Source organism: Acartia tonsa, chromosome 10, assembly GCF_053477335.1.
Source record: "Acartia tonsa isolate MP-2025a chromosome 10, ASM5347733v1, whole genome shotgun sequence".
NCBI lineage: Eukaryota > Metazoa > Arthropoda > Copepoda > Calanoida > Acartiidae > Acartia > Acartia tonsa.
This window is the reverse complement of record NC_137269.1, coordinates 23,311,383-23,334,261: the sequence shown is the minus strand read 5'-3', so window position 1 is coordinate 23,334,261 and position 22,879 is coordinate 23,311,383. Positions and strand designations below refer to the sequence as shown.

The window sequence follows — 22,879 nt, the reverse complement described above, 5'->3', positions numbered from 1 at the left end:
TCTATCCACTGATGATTTTATTTTAACGAATGGTTTATTTTAATTATCATTAGCGGCTATGCCCCTAGAGGCCTCTAGGGGCACTTGAGGAGAGAGTCGAATTTAATAATTCCATTTTCTTATTTTAGATTTTAAAAGAAAAAGTAAAAAAAAATTTGAGGGGGGGATGAATTTTCTTTTTGGTTGGTGCCCCCCTCTCATTTTTAATTTTAGTTTAAAAATTCAAAAAAAATTTGTTTGGGGGGGGGATTTTTCATTTTTTGGGTGGGTTAGGGGTGTCCTACCCCCCATGAAAATAGTTATAAACCTTCCCGGGACCTATGAGAATCTACCCTGTTAAGGAGAACCCGATCGGTTCAGCGGTTAACTAGATAATTCGGTACAAACATACAAACACACAAACATCCTGTTACTTTATTATAAGGATAATTTGGGCTCTGTAGCAATTTACCGTTAATTGGCATATCCCTTAAGATCTATGGTCTTTAATAAGCTCTAAATTTATGTATTTGATGCAACTTTAAGCCATTTCTGATAATCCACCAATAATACTAATGTAGAGAGAAGCCTTCTAAACACAACACTTTTTATTATACAACATCATAAACAAATTAACATATTAAAATTTAAATTTATTATTTGACTGATATTTTATTCATCAATTCAGATGTTTATTTGGATTAATTTGTGTAAATTATGCAAAATTATGCTTAAGTAGATATATTTGTAAAGAAATACTATTTTCTTAAGTTTAATTTAAGTTTTTCTCCCTACTTTATTTTTTGTTATTTACATCAATCTTAATTGTTATAAAAGTATGAAATCTACAGAAAGAAGACTAAGGCTGAAATTAACTTTAATCAACAGAGATGATAATATCATTATAAACAAAAGTGACGCTAACTAATCTAACCTAAAATAACCTATCAAAAGCTTCTAAGAAAATACGACGAAATCCGCTACTCCGTTTTCTTTCCATGATCCAGAAATTATGGACATTTAGTGCTAGAATTACATATAAAATTAACCTAGTCACATATTTTTTCAGCTGTTTATATTTTCAGATGGATAATGAATTAATACACAAAAGAAAAAGGTGATTCCTACCTCAAACTTAATATAATAACTAGGTTACAAGCAAGAAAAAATCTAAATAAACCAGACAAAGATGGGTAAGGAGGAGACCACAGCAATGGAAAGTCAGTTTAAAACAAAAACAAAAAGATTCAAAGTGAAACACCCCAAACGGAAACTTTTCAGGTGAGATTCTTTATATAGTACCATGCAAGATTTTTTTTGTGTCTTCCCATAGGGGTTAAGCTATCAGCTATTTCGTCTAATTGTTGATTGTTAATGCTTTACCAAAAGAGTATTAGAAAGTGAAAATTTAGTCTCTGTATACATGACCATTATGTCTAACTTATTTTATCTATAAATTTTAAAATGGGACACCTGTCATACATGATCGATTATGAAATGTAAAGATAATTAAGACATGCTTGGTGAATGTATGGTGCTATTTGCCATTATCTTAATAGGCAATGCCTATTAGGCGTATGTTAATAATGCCCTTTTACGCTGTTTACTGAATTTTGATGTCTTTGTTCTTGGTTATGCAATAAAATGTTTGTATTCCCTTTATTACTTCCGGCAAAACCCAATTTATTTAGTCTATTATGCAGTTTGAGTTAACAAACAAGGACATTCATGTCCATGAGGAGTATTTTGTGCAAATTTTATTAGTCTTACTATGAGCTTGACATAGCAGCAGTAGGTACCTACCATTTTTTAATCGTCTCTCTATTTTTGGTAAAATAAGTGTGTGTATGTTAGCTAGTTTTAGTTAAAGTTCCAACAGAGGTAAACTGAAAGTGTAGCTGCGCTACTTACATATAAGCTTAGTTACATAATCTTTATGAAAGCAATACTTTTTTACATTTACGATCTTTAAATGCGTAACGCAATCCATGAAATGAGTAATTGTATGCCTTAAAGAATAAGATGCATGATTTTTCTGTATATGAAATTTTGTCTATTTTGGCCATTTCATCGAAAATTAAATATTTTTGTCGCTTAAAGTATAAGCATGTTTGTCACGAAAATACAATACGTACCTACCTAGTCTTTTTGTATTTCCTAAAGGTTTTCAAATATTTTCACGAAAACTAATCTTGTTTTAAAAAGCTACGTATTGTTTTGGCGATTATTGTCGTCCTTGTTTTAAAACTAACATTAGTTCTTTTATATCTTATTTTTATTTTTCATTAATCTAAAAAAACTATGAAGGTACGGTTATTATACAATCCCTAGGTATGCACTTATGGGGTTAGTCATATACCTTGCAATGCAGCAACCTAAATAATTAGACAATGGCCGATTAATTGATATACTCACCCCAATGATAATGCACAAATTGCCCCTTCTGTAGATTAAAATTAGTGGTTGAAACGTTTAAACACTCAACTTAATGAATGAATCAATCAAAATTCACCAAGTCTCCAAAGTTGTTTAGCCAACGAATAAGAAAACGTTATTATAAAAGTTTGGGGACTACTTTAATTAACAGCTCATTGTCCCCTCTTTCTCTCCGTATATCTCGCAATGCAGGCATTATCACATCTTGCTTTAGGAGATTTTTAAAATAATTAATCACTCTTCACTTGTTTTATGACACAGTGACACACACAACCCAAAAAATATCAAAATTCCAGACGATTGAAAACAGTCATCCATCTCAAATCTCCATTCATTTGCATAAATTTCCATATTTATTTTTGTTTTTATTGTAAAATATCATAGATTGCATCTTTTAAAGATATTTTAGTCATCTGTAAAAATAAAATTGATGTATTTTCATATAAATTTTTGATAATTAGATTCGGACTTTTTTTTATTAAAACAATTATGGCAAAATATTTTATTAACAAATTTTCTCACCGAGACATGTCTCGGTTCATAGGTCTGTAATGAACTGGTAACCAAATGAATTTATATAAATCCACCAAACAGTTTTCAAAACTTCGACGCTATAGTCAACATTGTGTTTCTTGTTATTTTTGTACATTTTCTGTGGATCTTTTTTAGGGTGTTGCTACATTGAGGCAAAGTTTTAAATCATACAAACTCCAATAGCATAATAGAAATATGAACAATTCTTCCATTAAGAAAGTACCTATAGCTTTTTATTTTAACAAGCAGAAAATCGTCGTATGTACATACGGACGATCAGGCATGCCCCTGAATATATGTAAAGTAGTCGTGCTACTTAAACATAAGTTTACTTGCGGACTTGATGCCACACCGTAGTTGCGTTGTTTATTTTGATTTGGCAATGAGAAAATATTCCATTGCTCTTCTATACATTTGGATCTTTTCCAATACTAGATTTATTTATCTATGTATATGATATGTCCTACAGATATTTCTATAGACAATATTCGTTTATACCTATTGTATTAAAAACAAGGACAGTTATTTATATGTCAGTTCTATGAAGAAAATTCCAAATTTAAAACCAGTTTTCACTATAAATCATCAAATGCATAGGCGATATTTCTTTGTTACGTATATTTTACGCGAAAGGGGTGGTAGGTAGGTAGTTTTAATTACATTAACAGATCTATTGCCTCTTATAGCATTCGATTATATTTTGCAATTTTTTTTACACAATGAACTTAACCTTTTGATGCCATTTCAATGCTTACAGTTAATGATCACTAACTCATGATCGTACATAGCCTTTTTATTGTACTTCCCTTTTTTTTAAATAAAATATACAGAAAATTATTATATACCTAGTAGTTATATCATTATATGATCTATTTAATTTATCATAAAAATAAAGTAAGGTAGCGTGAATATAGTTAAAGAAATGGTATAAATAAGATATAATTGCTCGACCTTTGTCTGAAAGTTTAAACTTTGCGTGGTGTATTCCTATTTTTGGCTTAATACATTATCTCCAGTCTTACTTTGAATATCACATTTTAGTAGATGTTAGTAGGTACATATTTTAGTTTTCATGCTTTTTGAGCTGAGATTCAGACTCATCACCCTTGCATTAATATAATTTTATGTTCTTAGCATTTAAAAAAAATATCTTTCAATCTTCTACCCTTGGAAGCTGGGGAATAAAATTATTATTATTATGAAGATTTATTAACAATGACTATGCCTGGGCAGGTATAGACCAGGGATACGGGGATAAGACAATTGATGATAAATAAATATTCCCCATCTTTTTTTTAATGAAATGTTCGAATTCATTAGGTTGTGGGTAGTGAATTTAAGGAGGAAAAAGTGAGTATTTATTTTAGTTCCATTGTCTCTTCAATCCCTGTAAGTAGATACTAAACTACATATTTATTGCTGACAAAATAACAATATTCTGTCAAAAAATACCACTCATATAATGAAATAAAGGTAGATCCTTTTTAGAAAAGGAGCTCTAAAAAAATTGTGTTTATCTCAAATAATATTGTTCTTGTTACCTATGTCATGACAAATCAATATCAAATCTGAGAGAGTTATATAGTTGCTACGCTTTTTAAATTTTTACCAAACAGCCAAGGTATTCTAATTCACAATTTGAAAAAAACTCAACATTAAAAAACTATAGTTACCTCCCAAAACAGGAACTAAATTCTTTGGATGTAAAAAAGTATTTTGTCAATTTTGCATAATTAAGGTACTTTGTGTCGGTTGATCAATTTGCATCCACTTCCTTTTAGTCTGACACTGCGTCCATTATTCTTACTTTATTACATTATCTAATATCTGCTAGATTCTATAATATATGCATTAAACTAAACAAAACACTAAGTCACCAAAGTTAATGTTAGAAAAAAGGACAGGGATATGCAGGGTGGGGAAAAACCCAGGGTTTTTTAAAAAAGCCCAACCCAACCCGTAAAAACCCTTAAAACCCTGGGTTTTATTGGTTTTTTTTTCGGGTTTTATTGGGTTTTTTCATTTAGGAGTCAAATACATTTGATATATTGATGAAATATTAATGTTTATGTTGTTGTAGGTAAAAGGTAAGCAAGATTTCACAATAAACAAGATAGATAATGAAAAAAAACTGGCATTTCGATCAATTAGAAACCCTTATTAACAACGGTGCACAAAATATTCTATTAAGGGGGAGGGGAGATTAAAAGCTTCAAAACATGGAACCTCCTCCTCTATTCCTAAGCTGTCAACACCCCCCCCCCCCTCCCAGAAATTATTAAGGTATTCCCCTTTTTACATCCCCTTAATAAAACCCTCTGCACGCCAGTGTAACTATTTCTTTTCTTAAATTGTTATGTTTTAGTTTAAAAATCAATTATGTAATTTACACAATTTATATATCATCAATTTAGTAACAAAGCGTTTTCTGAAATTAAGTTTTGAGAGAAAGTAATTTCATAAACATTTGAACAATAAGTAGAGCATCATTTTTATAAAGGGGGGGGGGGGGGGGTTAATGCAACCATCTCGTAATCAATGATTAAATAGCACTTAGAATTCGAATTTCGATTTGAAATTTTTCATGAGTAATCCTTGGTAGGTCTATTTTCCCTAATTCGAACAAAAAGTTGGAAAAAGTAACGGCTGGCGGCAAAGCCGTTTAGCCGTTTTTTGCCTATTTTGAGGGCAAATTCATCATTAATTACGTAGGAATCAACTTTTAAAAACATTTTGGTTTAATTCATGTTAAATGATAGCAATAACCATTTTTAAAATTTCTAGTACCTACAGCAACCGGCTAGAACCGTTTGATAAGGTTTTTGAGCGACAAAAAGTATTATGTGGAGATAGGTTTTGTGACTAATTTGCTCTTAAGATAGCCAAAAAATGACAAAACATCTGAGCTGCCAGCTGCCAGCCGTTAGCCATTACTTTTCCAACTTTTTGTTCGATTTAGGAAAAATAGACTTACCAAGGATTATTCATGCAAAATTTCAGATCAAAATTCAAATTCTAAGTGCTATTTAATCATTGATTACGAGATGGTTGCAGAAACCCCCCCCCCCCCTTACTTCATATTTTTTTACGTTTTTTAGGTAAAATTTGCTTTAAAATGTTATTAGATCCTAGTCTTTGAGTAAATAGAGGTTTAATTTGTAAATTTTAACGTGAAATTTCTGTTTTTTCAAAAACCCAAAAAACCTTGGGTTTTTTTTCAATGGGTTTTTAAAAAAACCCTGGGTGGGTTTTTTTGGGTGGGTTTTTTGTATGCCCACACTGGGGATATGGAAGAAAAATATTAGGTAGGAATCATAGTGACGAAAATGTTACCTAGTTTGTTTTCTTTTTTTTTGGGGGGGGGGAATTTTTAAGGGCGATTTCGCTTGGGGGGGGGGTGGTACCCTCTCCCGGGCCCCTAAGTAGTTATAGACCTAAGAAAAGCTACCCTGTAAAGGAGAAATATTTCGGTTTAGCGGTTAGCGAGATCTTTCGGTACAAACAGACAGACAAATAGAGATAGACAAACAGACACACAAACAGACAGAAAGACATCCTGTTATTTTATTATAAAGATTGTTTCATGTAAAACATGTTTTAAGTGGGGCCTAAGTAATGTATGAAGTTTTAGCTTTTTGTGTCTTTCATACCATTATTTACGAGATACATAAAAAAACACCCATTTTTAATTCTTCTCCATTGTTAGTTTTTCTTTCTTTTTTACAAATGACAACTTTATTTTATTTGCCATTGAGCTATTCCTGTTTTATCCCAACTGACTCTTAGACAATTTTTTTTATCAACCTATCCCTCTACACTGAGATATAAATATTTATAAAACAGTCTTTTTTGTTTGGTTAAAAGGTGACTAATTTACATTACGTGGCATTTTCCTGTAAACATTTAGGTATACATGAAATATTCTAGTTTCATTCCCCTTGAGAAAATATTTATAGAGTTTTACTTATCGCAGCGTAGCTTACCAAGCGTACAATTTTTATGGCTTAACTTCATACTAGCGGCTACAGCCCTTGGGGCCTCTTCGGGCACTTGAGGGAGAAATGGGGCGGTGTTGGTCGACCCTACACTTTTAATTTCAGTAAATTATAATTGGAAAGGAATTCTTTTCTAGGGGCGATTTTTCTTGGGAGGGTATAGGAACCGCCCTCTATTCCATGGATCTTTTTAAAGCTTCACTAAAAAGGAGAACCATATATCATTATTATTTGATTCTTTATTTGTCTTTATCATTTACTTACAAAGATTACATTAAAAATATAACAATATTAAGTTAAAACTCATTTAAAATATTCAAGTTGGGTAAAAATTGTTTATGTACATATATATAAAAGAATAGCATTTCAAAATTACATTGGTTAAATAAAAAAAACCAAAAAAACAAAAAACCATATATCTGTTCAGTGATTAGCGAGATTTTAAGCTACATACAGATGGTAATCGTGTTATATATAAGGATGAAAGCGTTGTTCTTATAAGTACTATAGCTAGTATTAGTAAGCTACTCTATAATCTTTATTCTAAATGTTTTTAACTTGCTGATCCTCTATAAACCTAATTGTCTTTCTATAGATAAAGCTACTATTGGGCATACTCGTCTTTTTATCTACAATAATTTCTTTTATCTACCTATCACGTTGTTTTGAGATTTTTGGCACGTTACAATACACGAGGGCAATGTAATATTTTTTTTCTTCCTGAAACAAAATACATTATTAATATTAATATTTTTTTGCCCCCCAAAATATGCTTGTTTGCTTTTGTTCAATTAAGGAATATCCAAATAATAAAAAATTTTCATATTTTTGTAACATTAAGGTCAATTTTTAGTTGGTTAAAGTAAAAATTATAATATTTTTCACTTAAATAACTATTTTTTAAAATAAATTATAAGGTCGTAAGTTTTACCACATTTGAACCTATGATTGAACATATACTAGCAAACTTATAGAATGTCTTCTCTTTAAATAAAATGTTAACTTCTAAATAAGTTTAAAAATTTTCAAACGAAGGACCCTGTTACATCTTTGTAACTTGTTTCATTTTGATATTTGATTTTGCTTTGTTATCATTGATTTTTTAAACTATTACATACAATAAAATTCACACTTGCCTAAGATAAAGATTAAATTAAAGGATAGCTTCGCTTCTATTCAGGGGTGTAAATTCTGCATGTGATCCCCTGCTAAGGTAAGTTGATCCATATATGTAATGTATTTAATAAAATAAAGAAGAAAACTTTAATTAACTGAATGCATATAGGGAATACTACTTCTTTTATTATTTCATTTTCCCCCCTCCTTAGGGAAAAAACTAGGGGGGGGGTGGAATAAAATATTTTTAGGGATAAAAATGAATCTTGTGCAGAATATACACCCCTGCTTCTATTATAGCCCTTTAAAAAACTTAATCTGTTAATATTGACTTATTTTTATCTTGTATTTTCTGGTTGGTAAATAAATAATAAACTTTTCTTATTGTGTTTACATCTGCTGACATCAAAGTATGTATTTACCCAGACTTGCAGGGATAGGTCAATAGAAAATAAGTTAATCTTCTATTAGGTAAATTCTAGAATGATTATATTCTGTTTGACTTAAGTTTGATAGTATTGTACCCTTCCCCATTTAGAAATACAGTCTTCCCTTTAAATTTAAAAAAAAGTTTTATTTTTATTTTTTAGGTATATTGAGAGGTAGTTGTAGAAATGTATAATAATCCCTATATCCCTTATGTTTAGTTCTCAAAATAAAGGAATCAGTAATATAGGGAAAATGACAGTTGATTTATACATTTTAAAAAAATAAGTACATTGAATAAATTCATAGTTAGGTATGTTTTAATAAAAAAAAACTTGAACCATTTAGGTAGGTTTTTTTTGTATGCACGAATATCTTATTCCTATTTAAAAAAAGCTTTTTTATCTGTAGCGAAGAATCTCGTTAACCATTGAACCAATATGGTTCTCCATTTCTCCTTTACTAGTCCAGGAAAGGTTTATAGCAATTTTTGGGGAGGATATCACCACCATGTAATGCGAAATCACCCCTAGAAATAATCCCCCCACAAAGTTTTTTCTTACTTTTTAAAACTTTCATTGAAAATAAGGGGCGGGTCGACCTTCCACCCCTTCCTTTAAGTGCCACTAGAGGCTTCTAGGGGGGGTGTACGCTATTTTTTTTATATCAATTTACTTATCTTTATATACCTGATGAGAAAAGTGATTAATTTGCTGAGAAAGGATTATGAATATTATTAATCCTATTATAAAAAATATAGTCGTTGCTATAGTACGTAGAAATCTCTTATATGTTATTTTTATATTGCGACCGACAGCTTCGCCCCTAGTATAATAGATGATTGTTAAATACCTAGATATAGAAAATAAGAAAGATTAGTTTTTACGTTGGTGCTGTCCCATATTATTTTAGGCCCCTAATGTCAGTGGTAATGTGCGAACTAAATTATTCATACAATGGTAAATTTCCTATTTCAAGTATTGTCACTCACGCCAAGTTTATTTGGGATGTAAATTAATGACATGATATTAGCCTAGGTTTAAGTTATTTTAATATGACAGCTGTTTCATTTTTATACCTATATTATTAAGTTAGGTTTACGTTAAGTGTAAAATATCAACAATACGACTGATTTGCCCATTATTGCCTAGGTAGTTGTCGTTTGTAAACAAAAAATAATATGACAGATGTCCCATTTTTATTTAAAAGTAGGTAGCATAGGTTTATTTTGGGTGTAAAATAATAATAACATAATGACATGTGTTCCATTTTATATATTATTTGCTTAGTTTGTTGTCGTTAGTCAACAAATAATAATATAAGTCTCATTTTTATGTATTATTAGCCTAGGTTTAAGTTAGGTGTATTAATATAATATGACATGTGTCCCATTTTGACCTATTACTAGCCTCGGTTTTTGTAAGGGGGGAGGCGAAAGTGACACTTTTTGAAACCAAAACTACAAGTCAACAAAGGAACTCAACTAAAAAAAGTTACAGGTCTGAGATTTTGCATGGCAGTTGCTTTATAGGGGTAAAATATGGAACTGTGAAGAAACGGCGGCGCAACCGCCGAAAACCGCCGTTTCCCGCCGAATTTTTTTTTGCCTTTTCTCGGCGGTTTTCGGCGGTTGCGACGCCGTTTCTTCACAGTTCCATATTGTACCCCTATAAAGCAAATGCCATGCAAATTGTCAGACCTGTAACTCTTTTTGTAGTTGAGTTTCTTTGATTTTTAGTTTTGGTTTCAAAAAGTGTCACTTTCGCCCCCCCCCCTTTTAAACAATAATATGGCAGCTGTCCTATTTTCGTGCATTTTACTTTTTCAGGGCTCGTGAACCGCTGCTGTCCGTGTTCATGTGGGGTGTCAACCATTCAGTTCGCGAGCTTCAACACATACACGCCCCGGTCATGCTCATGCCAGATGATTTCAGGAACAATAACAAAACCAGTTTAGAAGTTACCTATTTAATTTTTTTTCTTGTTTCGATGCACCATATATGAGAAATTAAGAATATATAAAACAATTTCGGTCATAGCAGGGATTCAATAAGTTATTCAAGTGTTGATGTACGTTTGCACTACCGTTTTAGAGCTTTGCTTTTTGGACGTTGACATCCTTGTTTAAAAGTACAGCAATCAGGTTAAAATAATGTACGATAAGTAGGTACGGTATTTGATATTTTTATTTGTCTTCAGATCATTTTCTAAAATCAAGATTGATAATTATGCCTTCAATAAAGAAAACCTACCCAGTCATTTCAAGGTATATTATTAATATTATTTATTTTCAAAGCCAAGTTTTCTTATAATTAATGTTGGTTCATCCGTACTTCCGTAATGGATAGCTTTAATCGTTAATTTTGACATGTTATAAATGTTTTATTGATTTCAAACTTAGCATGATGATTACCTAATGTATCTAAATTAATTGAAGTCCGTACATTTAAAAAAATTTCATTTTGCCAAAAAAAAATTATGATAGGTATAATTATCCTATTCATTTAATTTTTTCTTTCTAATTCTATCTTATAATTTCATACAGCTTCACTCCTATTGAAAGTAATCATCTTTGTTTTCTGATTAGGTGAAGGAGTATTGTCCCTTGGTGTTCCGTAACCTCAGAGAGAGATTCGGCATCTCAGACGAGGATTTTCTATCATCACTCATCAGCAAGGTCAGTTTAAGAGGCTGGGATAAAACCAGCTAATAACAACAACGAAAATGATTCGAAAAAAATCACGAAACAAATACGTGTTTTTTCAGCTGTCGTTGGGGGGCAACACATAGAATTGACGAGCTCTGCATCTGCCCCCAAAATTGTTATTTTAGATTTGTTAGCTTGTTGGCTATACCTAAGATAAAACGATGGAAGATTAAAATCAATATTCCCTTATTTAATGTGTTTTGATATCAATCTGCTTTTGTTTGTTGGTATTTGAGGGGGATGAAAGAGTTGTAGAACGAACGTAACGTAAATACAAAGATTTGTACCTACTCATTTGGATTTTAAATTAAGGTCTTATGTCCCTGAAAAGAATTATGATATTTGTATTAGTTTTTTTTTTCAAATAGTCTGTAGGGGTTAGTTGGGTGGGTTCTTTTAGGGTTTAAGGACTTTATTAATAGAAATATGAAATCTAAACTGACGAGGACTAAAAAACGATAAGAAATAGATTACCTAAGTATTTTCTGAACAGTATTATTTTTAAAACTCATTAATTATGTACCTAATTAACATTTATTTTGATTTCAGTGCCCAAAGCCGAAAGAATCTCACAAGAGTGGAGTTTTATGCTACACTAGTCATGATGGGCTGTACGTTATTTATACACTGAGTACAGATCAGGTGAGAGTACGCTATGCTACACTAGTCATGATGGGCTGTACGTTATTTATACACTGAGTACAGATCAGGTGAGAGTACGGTATGCTACACTAGTCATGATGGGCTGTACGTTATTTATACACTGAGTACAGATCAGGTAAGAGTACGCTAAGCTACACTAGTCATGATGGGCTGTACGTTATTTATACACTGAGTATAGATCAGGTGAGAGTACGCTATGCTACACTAGTCATGGCACAAGGAAAATGTTATTAGTTGAGTTGAGACAACAAGTTTATCAATTAGCGATGAGAATTAGAGTAAAAATTACAAGGTCAGCCAAATAAATAGATGAAAAAGTAGTTATTTGCATTGCACATCTTTTTATAGAGATTTCCAAAGGTTTTTGCACAAAATGATATTAGATAAAAAATCTTTGAATTAGTGACGTTTTACCTTTTATTAATTGATTGCATGTTATTAAGCTACTAGCTATCATTAATCATTAACCTTTGTTTATATTGTTAGGTTGAGGAGATGCATTGTTATTTGAAGCATTACCACCCCTACATAGTGGAAAGACATGGAAAAACTCTTCTGCCACAGTATTTGGCCATGTACAGGTTAGTAACTTTTTAAAAGCAAGAATCAAAAATGAAGTAAGTAACCCTTAATTCTAGAGTTCTAAAATATATTTTTATTAAATATCTAGCCAGGGGTATATATTCTTCATAGGATCCCCTGCTAAAGGGGGGGGGGGGGGGTAAAAATATGTGGGAGGGGGAAAATGAAAAAATAAATTTTTTTTCTCTTATTGGCGAAAAAACTTGAAAAATATGTAGTAGGGGGAAAAAATGAATAAAATTAGAGTACTTAAAATATTTTTTCTCCCTCCTTAGGTAAAAAGTAGTGGGGGGTTGGGGGAAACATTGAGAAAAAAATCCGTTTCGGTTTAATCCTTTTTGTTATGACCCCATAATGTCTGAATTTCAATCAATGTAACTTCCAATTTTAGGCTCTTAATTCGCCAGGGGTCTAAATTAGGTATTACTATTAATCCACAGATTTTCAGTCCAAACTCGTCAATCCGATTTCGAACCAAAATCCAACTATTGCTCTTTCATCCACGAAAAAAAAACTTATTACTATGTATGTTTAGATTAACTGTGGACAACATAGAAACTTATCTGGTGGTCATTAGAAATGTGTTCAGTTCTCACCTTAGAGTCCACAAGAAATATAATCTTAAAGGGTCTACAATAGACAGAGAGGTAAGATTTACATTGGAGTAAAACAAAAGTCGGGGAAGGGGTTGAATAACTGTATGTCCCCAGTCGCCACCCCCAAAGACCCTGTGCCAACTTTTAATTGAGTCTATGAAAATCAACCAAAAGCGTCGATAATATTAACACATTCAAGTCGCTACTAAAAAAAGCGGAAAGCGATTTGCTATCAAGCGAATAGTTGCCATATAGTTGTCTTGTTATACATTCATATTTATTCCTAGGTGTTGTAAAATTGTTTTTGTAAATTTTTAAATTTTGAATTTCAAAATCTTTTTTATATTCTTTTTATACATCTTCCATGCTTAAATTGGTGGGAGGGAACATTGTAATTTAAATTATACTGGATCCTAAATTTATTTGTATAAGCCCTCTTTCTCATTCGTTGGATTAATAACTTTGGGTCTTATTAAATTTTGTTACCAATATGTATGTTTTTTTTTATCCTATATTAATCATTGTTACAATGTACAGGCAAGTGAGAAGGAGCGAGGAAAGAAGTGTCCCACACTGAAGGACAATGACTTCATCAATGATGACATCAAGATCAATATTGGCGAAGCTGCCAAGGAGAAGCTGCTTGAGACTCTGGCGGCTGATGTCCAATTCCTCACCAAGTAAATTAATGTTCTTGTTAGTAATAGCGGAGATACTTTAAAAGTAGTGTCCGACCGTTCGTCTGTCTGTCTTGTTTATCTTATACACTAAGTACAAAAAGCAGCATTTTGTTTTAAAAAGTTTAATTTCTCTCAATTGTTTTGAAATTTCCATGTTTCCCCATTTTGTTGGTAGAATATTTTTAGAAATATGTTATTTAAAAGCCGGACCATAGAAAGAAAACTAAGAAGCGGGTTTCGTTGTATTTTCACAGTTGCTTTGCTCCTATTTCTAGCACCTGCTGGGGTCACTAACCCTGTGGGACAATCATTAGCATTTACCTAACCTGCCCTAACCTAAAATAACATATCAAAAGCAACTGTGAAAATATGACGAAACCCGCTACTTCGTTTATTTTCCATGATCCTAAAAGTCTTTACTTTCAAGGAACAACATAATGGGTTATTCTCTGTTGCTTGGGCTGCACGATGTGAGCCAGGGACTGGAGGAAGGTTCAACTGGAGATGGAGAACCTGACCTGGATGATGATGAAGAATATGATTCTGCAGGTTAGTACGTTTCTTTTCCCTGTTTCTTTTTTGTTTTATTGTTTTGGTGGGGGGATTGGAGTTTGCTCTATAACACACTTAAAAATCTAATAATAATCACAATAATCTTAGTGAATTTTTGTACTGTCAATATGTAGTGTTGGGTATACAGTTGAATAAAATTGAGAATGTAAATATTTATAGTTGTTTATTTTCTTAACAAAGCTATTCTTAAAATACGAGCGTTGATGCCTTGAATGTTTTTAAATACATGACTTTGTGTAGCTAAATGGCATAAATATGTTAAATATATTTTTGATCCTTAATAGCTAATGCTATATTTATACAAAAATATTTGTTTCCTAATAATTTTGATTCAGGATCTGGTGGGGCTAGTGCCCTAACACCCCCTGATAGTCCTGCATCCCCTAGGAGCCCAGACCAAAGACAACACTTTTTCAGGTAAACCATATCAAATATTAAGTATAATTTTTTTTAATAGGTAGGTATTCCTTTTTTGTCTGATTGAAGATATTTTACATTTTTTTCACGGATTTTTTTGTTGGAAATTTTTTTACACATTTTCATGTTAGCATTAGAAAAAACTGTTATGGATATGAGATCTAGTAAACAAGAGTTTTATGCGATAGTAGACTATTAGAAAATGAAATGTTGACTTTTTAAAGAACAAATCTATAAAATGAACACTTACCTATGTATTTTTAGACGAGCTAACTCAACTGTGAAAGGCAGAATTGACCCAGAAAGAGATATTTATGCAATTCCCTCAAGGTTTGTTCTTTTTTGAAGATGCACAGCTACTCTGCAACAATGGTATGTCCTTACGTCCAACTGGGTCACTTAATATGCAATTCAAGAAACTGGTCTGCCTTATATTAATATTACTAAATGCCCCTTGAACCAAAGAATAATGACAAGATCTTTATAAAAATTTTAATTTTAATCTTTTTCAGAGATTTGACAACCGATGATAACAGCAAAGTATATTTTCTGAGCATAGTTGACGTGCTCACCTACTATGGCGTCAAGAAAGTGGCGGCTAAGGCGGCCAAAACCATGAAATATGGCAGTGGCGTTGACGGTGAGAAATTTTTCTTCTTTATTTTTAGTTTAAGGAATTGAACCTATACCATTTCTTATAACATCTATAGAAATAAATATAAGGGATCTACAGGGATAAGATAATGGCCGATGAATTGATAATCTCACCAATAATGATGCACAAAATTAACCCTTCCGTAGATTACAATGACGGGTTGAAACGTTTGGACAATCAATCAAATGAACCAACCAATAAGAATTTAATAATAGTCTCCAAGGTTGTTAAGCCAACGGATAAGACATAACCTTAAATGAACCAACCAATAAAATTTAATAAAAGTCTCCAAGGTTGTTAAGCCAACAAAAAAGACTTTGGGGACTAGTGGAATAAATAGCCTCATGTCCCCTATTTCAATTAATAAATATATACATTATATTTCAATGTTTTGTAGGAATATCAACAGTGGAGCCTGAGCAGTACGCTAAGAGATTTCTGGCCTTTATTTCTGATGCAATTGAGTAAACCACCACTTAGTATCTACCTATCCAGTTATATACCATCACCATCAAACCTCAACCTTCTTCCTGCAACCACCAAAACATCACGTGTTCTTGCGCATTTTAAGATGTAAAATGCCGCGTGCTAATTTTTAATCAAACAGTTCGCGTTTTAACAGTTTTTTGAACTGTTTGAGCGCATATTTTTGTCAGTATAAATGACAACATCTTGCTCTTTTTTAACCATAAAAAGATGCATTATAAACCGAACTTATAAGATTCTACTTAGGATGACTATATTATAGTCATAATTTCATGTTTGCACCTAAAGTAGTCATAAAAATTTACACAAAGTTGTCATTATTTAGTCATAAAAAAAGACAAGAATCATTATTAAAATACACCTTGAAGACGAAAATCTTATACCTATGTAGTATACAATAATATTAGATTATAACTTGTCATTTTATCAAATACGCTCCGATAGTATGGGGGAGGGGAGAACTTCTTACCAAATGTGCCCAATTGAATTATTGATCATGAAAACAGGAAGATTACACATTTTGGCACAAGTAGTAAGAAATTAATTTCCTCCCTTTTTAACATGCATTTCCATTAATTAACTCTTTATCTGGATATTAAAAATTCATTTCATAATCGTTCTTGTTTGTAAGAGATATTTTCTCTCTGCATAGACAATGATAAACAAAGCAGGGATTGAGGGATAAGTAACAGGAAAAACATTTGAATCCTAATTGATTTATCTTATTCTTATTATTTACACAATAAATGTATAACCCAGACATCTACCTGGCCCAAGTTGCGGGGACCTTTTTTTGTTTGCTAACAAACTGTTATGTGCTCTTTTGTAGCAACTTTGCTATGTTAATATATCCGACGCTATTGGCTTTTATTCAAAAACCCAATTGGAAGTCTACAGGGTCCCCACGGAGTTACAGATATCTTGTGCCCCCTCTATTTCATTAATATTTACATAATACGCTAATAGCTAAATTGTTATACCTCCTGTTTACTTATCTCTTTATCCCTGTGAACAATGACTCGAGATACAAAACTGCCACTTTCCCTTTCTCTAGTGTTTCATAACTCGTAGCTCTAGTTGATATTATTTGATAAAATGACACCTAACCAACCATGTATCCAACATATATGTAATACATTATATACAGGACATTTACAGTTGTGGATTTATAGAAAATGTAAACATAAAATACTCGTCAAATATTTGTTAGGTAATAGGTCAATTGTATTAGTTTGCACAAACTATTGTCAATTTTCTATTTAAAAAAAACAGGGATAAAGGGGAGTAAACTATTTTTTAATATTTTCACTTTAGTCTTAAAAAAATATTTCTCACATACCTTATTGTACCTAGGTAGGTACTAAAGGTTTTGCTTAAAATCTCAAAAAAAATTACACCAGAGACAAAATATTTTAATTTTTATTCATTTTCTGAACCCTTTTATCCTCAACAAATGTTTCATTCATTTTTAAGTTTTACCCTAAAATCAAAATATTGCTTTAAACTTTTGGATAGTCCCATCCTTGTGAATATTTACTTAGCAGTACTAACCAGAATTAAGGTTGTGATTTATCTTAATGGGGCATTTAGTAGGATTAGATACAACCCAGTTAAATATAGTATGAACCTATTAAAATCACTTTTATAGGATTTGTAGCCTTTTTCATTTAATCAATCTGTCTTAGATACCTAGTTATTTACAATTTAATAGTTTTCATATGTACATTTGAAAATTGTGCAAATCTACGCTTTTTTTGGGTTTATTTAGTCTTTTAGGTTAAGCTAGATTGATTAAGGCTTAAAAACCTTTAAAAAAGTCTTTTAATTAGTTGATATGCTGTATGATATACATATGCTTACAATACACCTTTTAAAAAATGTTAGAATTATATGCATATAACCAACTAATTTTTATTCCTATTTTAACTTGAAATCATTACAGCGAAAACCAAAAAATTATCTTGTTTTGTTCAATGCAATTTAGCGCTTTTTCCTCCCCAAAAAATTGTTTGATAGGTAGGTAATTAAAATTTAAATTCAATCTTTTTATACTTACATTTAGATTTTGAATATCCCTGTATCAGGAATACTCCTTCAATTATTTTCATTCCTCTTCTATTTACTGTTAGTTTTAAAGCTGAATTATTCAAAATTTTGAAAAACTTAAGATTCTCATTTGTTCTTGCCCAAAATAATATATCTGGTTGCCCAACGATACAGGGGTGTATATTTTGCATGGGATCTTTTCTAAAGGGGGGGGGGGGGTGAAAAATATTTTAGACGGGGGAATAAATGAAACATTTTTCCCCCTCCTTGGCGAAAAAACTGTAAAATTATGTGGGAAAAGTAAAAAAATGAATAAAATAAAGAGTAATGTAAATATTTTTTCCCCTTGGAGAAAAAATGAAATATTGGGGAAAAAATAATCTTATGCAGAATATAAATCCTTGCCATGATATTAACTTTCTGTTTCTTATTAGGTTTAAATCAATGTGTATTTATTATTTGATGCACTTAAGATTTTAACATAAATCTTTGCCATAAAAAAGTAAAAATTCATTCAAAGGTATCTATTAATTTTTTGCCAATTAGATGAAATAAAAGCCAACTTGAATAATCTATTAATTATTATTTTGTGATTTGTTGTGAATTATCATTCATTAACCAGCAATTTTTTCATTGGCAATAAATATACTCATTTAGTATTTGCTTTCAGCACTTTTATTTCATGTAATCTCCTAGCTGTCATGTTATTTTTTGTCAAAATATTATTTGTTGGATTGATAGTCAAATCATCAATCTGTTTTGCCTCATTATAAAAGTATATTAAAATGAAACATTTTATTTAAAGTATATTAAAGGCAAATATAAATGACCAACATTATAATTTAATCGTACTAGTGAAAAAGAAAATCATTTAAAGTAAATAATCTTTATTATTATAATACTCATAAACACACTCACTTATACAAAAAATCACTTTTTTAATGCCTAATAAAAGTTACATAAGATACTCCATATAACATTTTTGTAGAAAAACTTATATTAAAGATAAAATTTTTAATATGCCAGTCAATTAATATTCAGATTTTTAACAATCCGAAGAAATAAAACTTGTGTTCATAATATTAAGTCATCATCAAGTCTTTTGTCAAATTAAAAATATTGAAAACCCAGTTGTCATTCTTGACTCAACATAATTTAATTACCAGATTTTTATAAATACACCTTTAATTAATGAAAACATAAAACAAAAATTTCAACTTTTCAATAATGAACAGTTTTTTGTCAAAAATATTAAAAAGAACTTGTTTTAAAATAAAATGTGGGTAAATTTATGAAAATCTTGTAAAACTTCATCTCTGTTTTGTGAAAAAAAATTATAAATACAACAATAGTTTGTAGCTGCAACAATTTTTTTATAAAAAAAAATATGAAATGAAATAAATACCACCATTATTATACCATATTTACATATATATACCAACCGTACTTTTTATTTTATTTTTCATGAATCAATAGCATTGATTACCAATACTGGATATTTTTTACATTTTTTGGACTGGCTTTTTGAATTGAAGCTAATTCTTTGATTATATGAACTTTTGCATGCTATTGATTTCTGTGTTTTTTTCTCTATTTTTGTTTAATCAACTAAAAATGTTGTTTTAAGAACACATAACTTGTTTATAACTTTTAAAAAAACATCCCGACATTTAAATAATTCCAATTTAAGTGTTCTTACTTAGTTTATAACGTTAATAGAATTGCTTGGATTTTAGAAAACATAAATTTTGTATCTTAAAGTACGAATCAATTTTCTTCTGACACAAAATCTTGTAGCATCTATTAAAACCTTATTTTTATTCATTCCATAATCATTTATTTTATTATTCTGAGTGTTTCAGTCAAGATAGGCACCAGAACTTTTTATTATTTGTTTTATTAGGCCTATGGTATTTTGTTTTGATATATTTGAGTCCTAATATTACATGCACTTGAACGACATACACTGTTTCAGATAAATTCACAATGATTATCCCCATCAGATGCTTTACTTGTGGAAAGGTAGGTTTTAATTTATTATGGGTTAAAAACTCCTCGTAAGGGACGTTCAAGTTTTTTTTGTTTTTTTTGTTGTGGGTTTTGGGAGGGGGGGGGGGGGGATGTGCGAAAAAAAAAATTTGCTGTACGACATTTTAAGAATTACCTGATTTAGAGGTATTTCTCTTTATAATATACAATATTATACACACACCCTTTAAGGACCCCTTTGTGGCATTTGCTTGAGTGGTATAAAATGAGACAATTAAAACATAGAATTCCTTATAAGATATAAAACTAAAAATGAATCTGTCTGATGTTTGATATGAAGCAACTTTTTTTTTCTCAACTAAACAAAAGATAAAGCTTTTTCAAATTATAATGCTCTTTGCTTTATTTCCCCGGTAAAGTTACCTATCAGCTCCATTTGTAATTTTTATTGGAAGCTACCGCCTTTCGTCTTCATTTTTTGTCGGGTCCTTGTTGTAGATCTTAAAATTACATATTTTTAATCAACTTGAGAGTATATGCTGTTATTTTAGGTGATTGGAAACAAATGGGAGGCCTATCTTGTTTTGTTGCAAGCTGAATATCAAGAGGGTGACGCGCTCGATGCTCTTGGCCTAAAAAGGTAATTTGCATAATTGAAATATGAGCTATGTATTTTTATACAGCTTTTGGTTGCATTTTGCGATATTAGGTATTTTAGTTATAGTGTAGAAATATTGATAATCAGCATGGTCTCCCTCTATTTGATTATTCCATTGAATTAAATGAATATAAGCTGAAGCATCTGGATGTATGTTTTATAGAAGTTTGTTCGTGGTTCTACTGCATTTTTCAGAGAGATTGGTATTAATTTAGTAGGTAAGGTTTTAGCCCCAGGGACGTCCAAGTTGTTAAATGTAATTAAATTGTTTTTTTTGTAAAAAATTTTAGGGGAGAAAAATGAAAGGTCTCTATGTTTGAGAGGGGTTAACACATTCTTTGAGTCCTTATCCCTTATCCTTGGACGTCTATGATAAGCCTATTAACAATATCTAAGTCCTGTCCAACCAAAAAAACGAAATTTGTGAAGGAATATATCAAGGAGATGGATATTATATTTCCAGTTTAGCTTCGAAACCGAAATATCCGCTGGATTAGAACCGGTTCTAAGCCATAATGAAAAATCATTATCGTATCGTATTATAGGTATCTAGTTTTCTAGGAATATAAAAATGTACAATCATAAGATGTAACCAGTTTTGTTAGCCCGTGCCTTCGTTATTTTGGGGCTAACAAAACTGGTTTTAATCTTATAATTGTACATTTTTATATCCACGGGGAGCTGTTTATAATACGATGCGATAAATAACTATTAGATCTTATTTTTTCTTTAGATACTGTTGCCGCCGTATGTTATTGGGCCATGTTGACCTGATCGAAAAGCTGCTCAATTATTCACCACTCGAGAAGGGAGATAAATAATTCAACAATACCCTTCTATTGGCTCAGATCATTTAACCAAAAATGTTTGAAAACCATCGGACAACTCAATATTAATTTGCTTTGAGCTAGACAAACTTTATTCAAGGCTTGATATGGAAATTACTTGTTATTTTTCATTTTTATCTTACCAAAAACGGATCTCAAAAGACAAAGTTAATTTCCTAAACAAGCCTTGATTCGGACACACTTTGTTACCTGACGGAAAAATCGTTGATCCTTAAATAATAAAAACTCTTGAATTTGATATATTTTTGAAAGATCATTTTTAAGGATCAACCTTTGTTACAACTGAATTCATCCAGTTTTTTTTGTATTTTTTTCTGAATAAACATAAAAAACGTATTAAAGTTTATTGTTTTTATGTAATATGTTTGCCTTAAAAAGTTTGAGTTGTAACCGAAGCTAATCTATAATTAGAGCAGGTATGTGCGACGCTGGCAAAACTTAGTAAATTAAAAAACGGTCCGGCCATAACTATAAAAAAGCTTCGTTTTTTAAAATGAATATTATATATTTTCAAAAATAGCTTAGGTAGGTAATGATTTTTGAAAATATAGGTTCAAATGTCAAGTTTGGCAAAAGCAAAGCTGTACTGCGGACATACAGGGCGTTTCAAAAAAAAACTGCGTTTTCCAGATTTGGGAAACAACCATTAGGAGTACAAAATAATAATTATATGTCCATATTCTCTATAAAAATATGCATCGAATTTGTTACAGGCGTTTTTTAATATCTCTTAAAGCAACAGCGCATTTTAGAGCCCAAAGAATTCGAAATGTGTGTGTGTTATTGTATTCTTAAAGAATTTTATGCTATAACGTTGAATTTAATCCTTTTTTTACTTGAAAACAACATTATAACATAAACTTCAAAATAATCTAATAATTACATTTAAAACTTAATTTAAAATGCCTTTTTTAAAATAAAAAATCAATATTCTTTTTGCTTGGATTTTAATTCTTAGTATTAAAATTGTTCATATTCGTTCCTCGCCCCTCCCCCCTTAATCTCTTAATTTGATTGACAGATTATAAGAGATCATCTTATAAAACATGAGTAATTAATGAAAATGCACTTTTTACGAACAATTTCAAACCATGATAACTTGCTTATTTTTAAAGTTATTGAAATGAAATAAAAAGTGACTTGTTTTATTTGTCAATGCACACAGTATTAATAGAGATTTTTTTTCTACAAATGACTTTGTCAAAGAGAAATAGAAAAAACTAAATTCTGAAGAACCTAAAAAGGTCTATGCATGGAGCCAAAAAAGAAAATATGTAAAAAATTTCATATGGGGGACATTGATTTAAGCTTTTACTACTTTGATATTGTACTTTTGAAACAATATGTTGCAAAATATACAAGTTATTTCAATCTAATTGATATCTCATATTCAACATCAAGCATTTTTCCCCTACATGTACCAATCAGTACAGCCGCATTTTTAGAGATATCAAAAAACACCTTAAGTAAATTAGATGTACATTTTTACGTAGA

General features: G+C 30.8%; 2 protein-coding genes across 8 annotated transcripts; both read left to right on the top strand.

Annotated features, from left to right (window-relative positions):
* The first annotated feature begins 1,042 nt into the window (after window positions 1–1,042).
* On the top strand, window positions 1,043–19,870 carry LOC145329666 (phosphatidylinositol 5-phosphate 4-kinase type-2 alpha-like). 7 transcript variants are annotated; one of them, XR_013883033.1, is made up of 14 exons: window positions 1,043–1,260; window positions 10,315–10,419; window positions 10,685–10,751; window positions 11,073–11,162; window positions 11,742–11,834; window positions 12,342–12,436; window positions 12,973–13,084; window positions 13,571–13,713; window positions 14,141–14,262; window positions 14,622–14,703; window positions 14,968–15,033; window positions 15,216–15,343; window positions 15,756–16,261; window positions 16,922–19,870. XR_013883033.1 is itself a non-coding variant. In XM_080174014.1 (13 exons), exons 1-13 carry the CDS (start codon window positions 1,169–1,171, stop codon window positions 15,824–15,826), a joined length of 1,266 nt encoding a protein of 421 aa, XP_080030140.1. In that variant the 5' UTR covers window positions 1,043–1,168; the 3' UTR covers window positions 15,827–19,870. The 7 variants fall into 7 exon arrangements, 1 of the variants encoding a protein (XP_080030140.1); XR_013883038.1 differs by having other exon boundaries at window positions 15,756–17,054; window positions 19,250–19,870; XR_013883037.1 differs by having other exon boundaries at window positions 15,756–17,054; window positions 19,243–19,870.
* Window positions 19,773–21,721, top strand: Polr2L (DNA-directed RNA polymerases I, II, and III subunit Rpb10). Its single transcript, XM_080174015.1, has 3 exons — window positions 19,773–19,912; window positions 20,431–20,519; window positions 21,271–21,721. The coding sequence occupies exons 1-3, from the start codon at window positions 19,877–19,879 to the stop codon at window positions 21,356–21,358; spliced, it is 213 nt and encodes a 70-aa protein (XP_080030141.1). The 5' UTR covers window positions 19,773–19,876; the 3' UTR covers window positions 21,359–21,721.
* The last annotated feature ends 1,158 nt before the right edge of the window (window positions 21,722–22,879 follow it).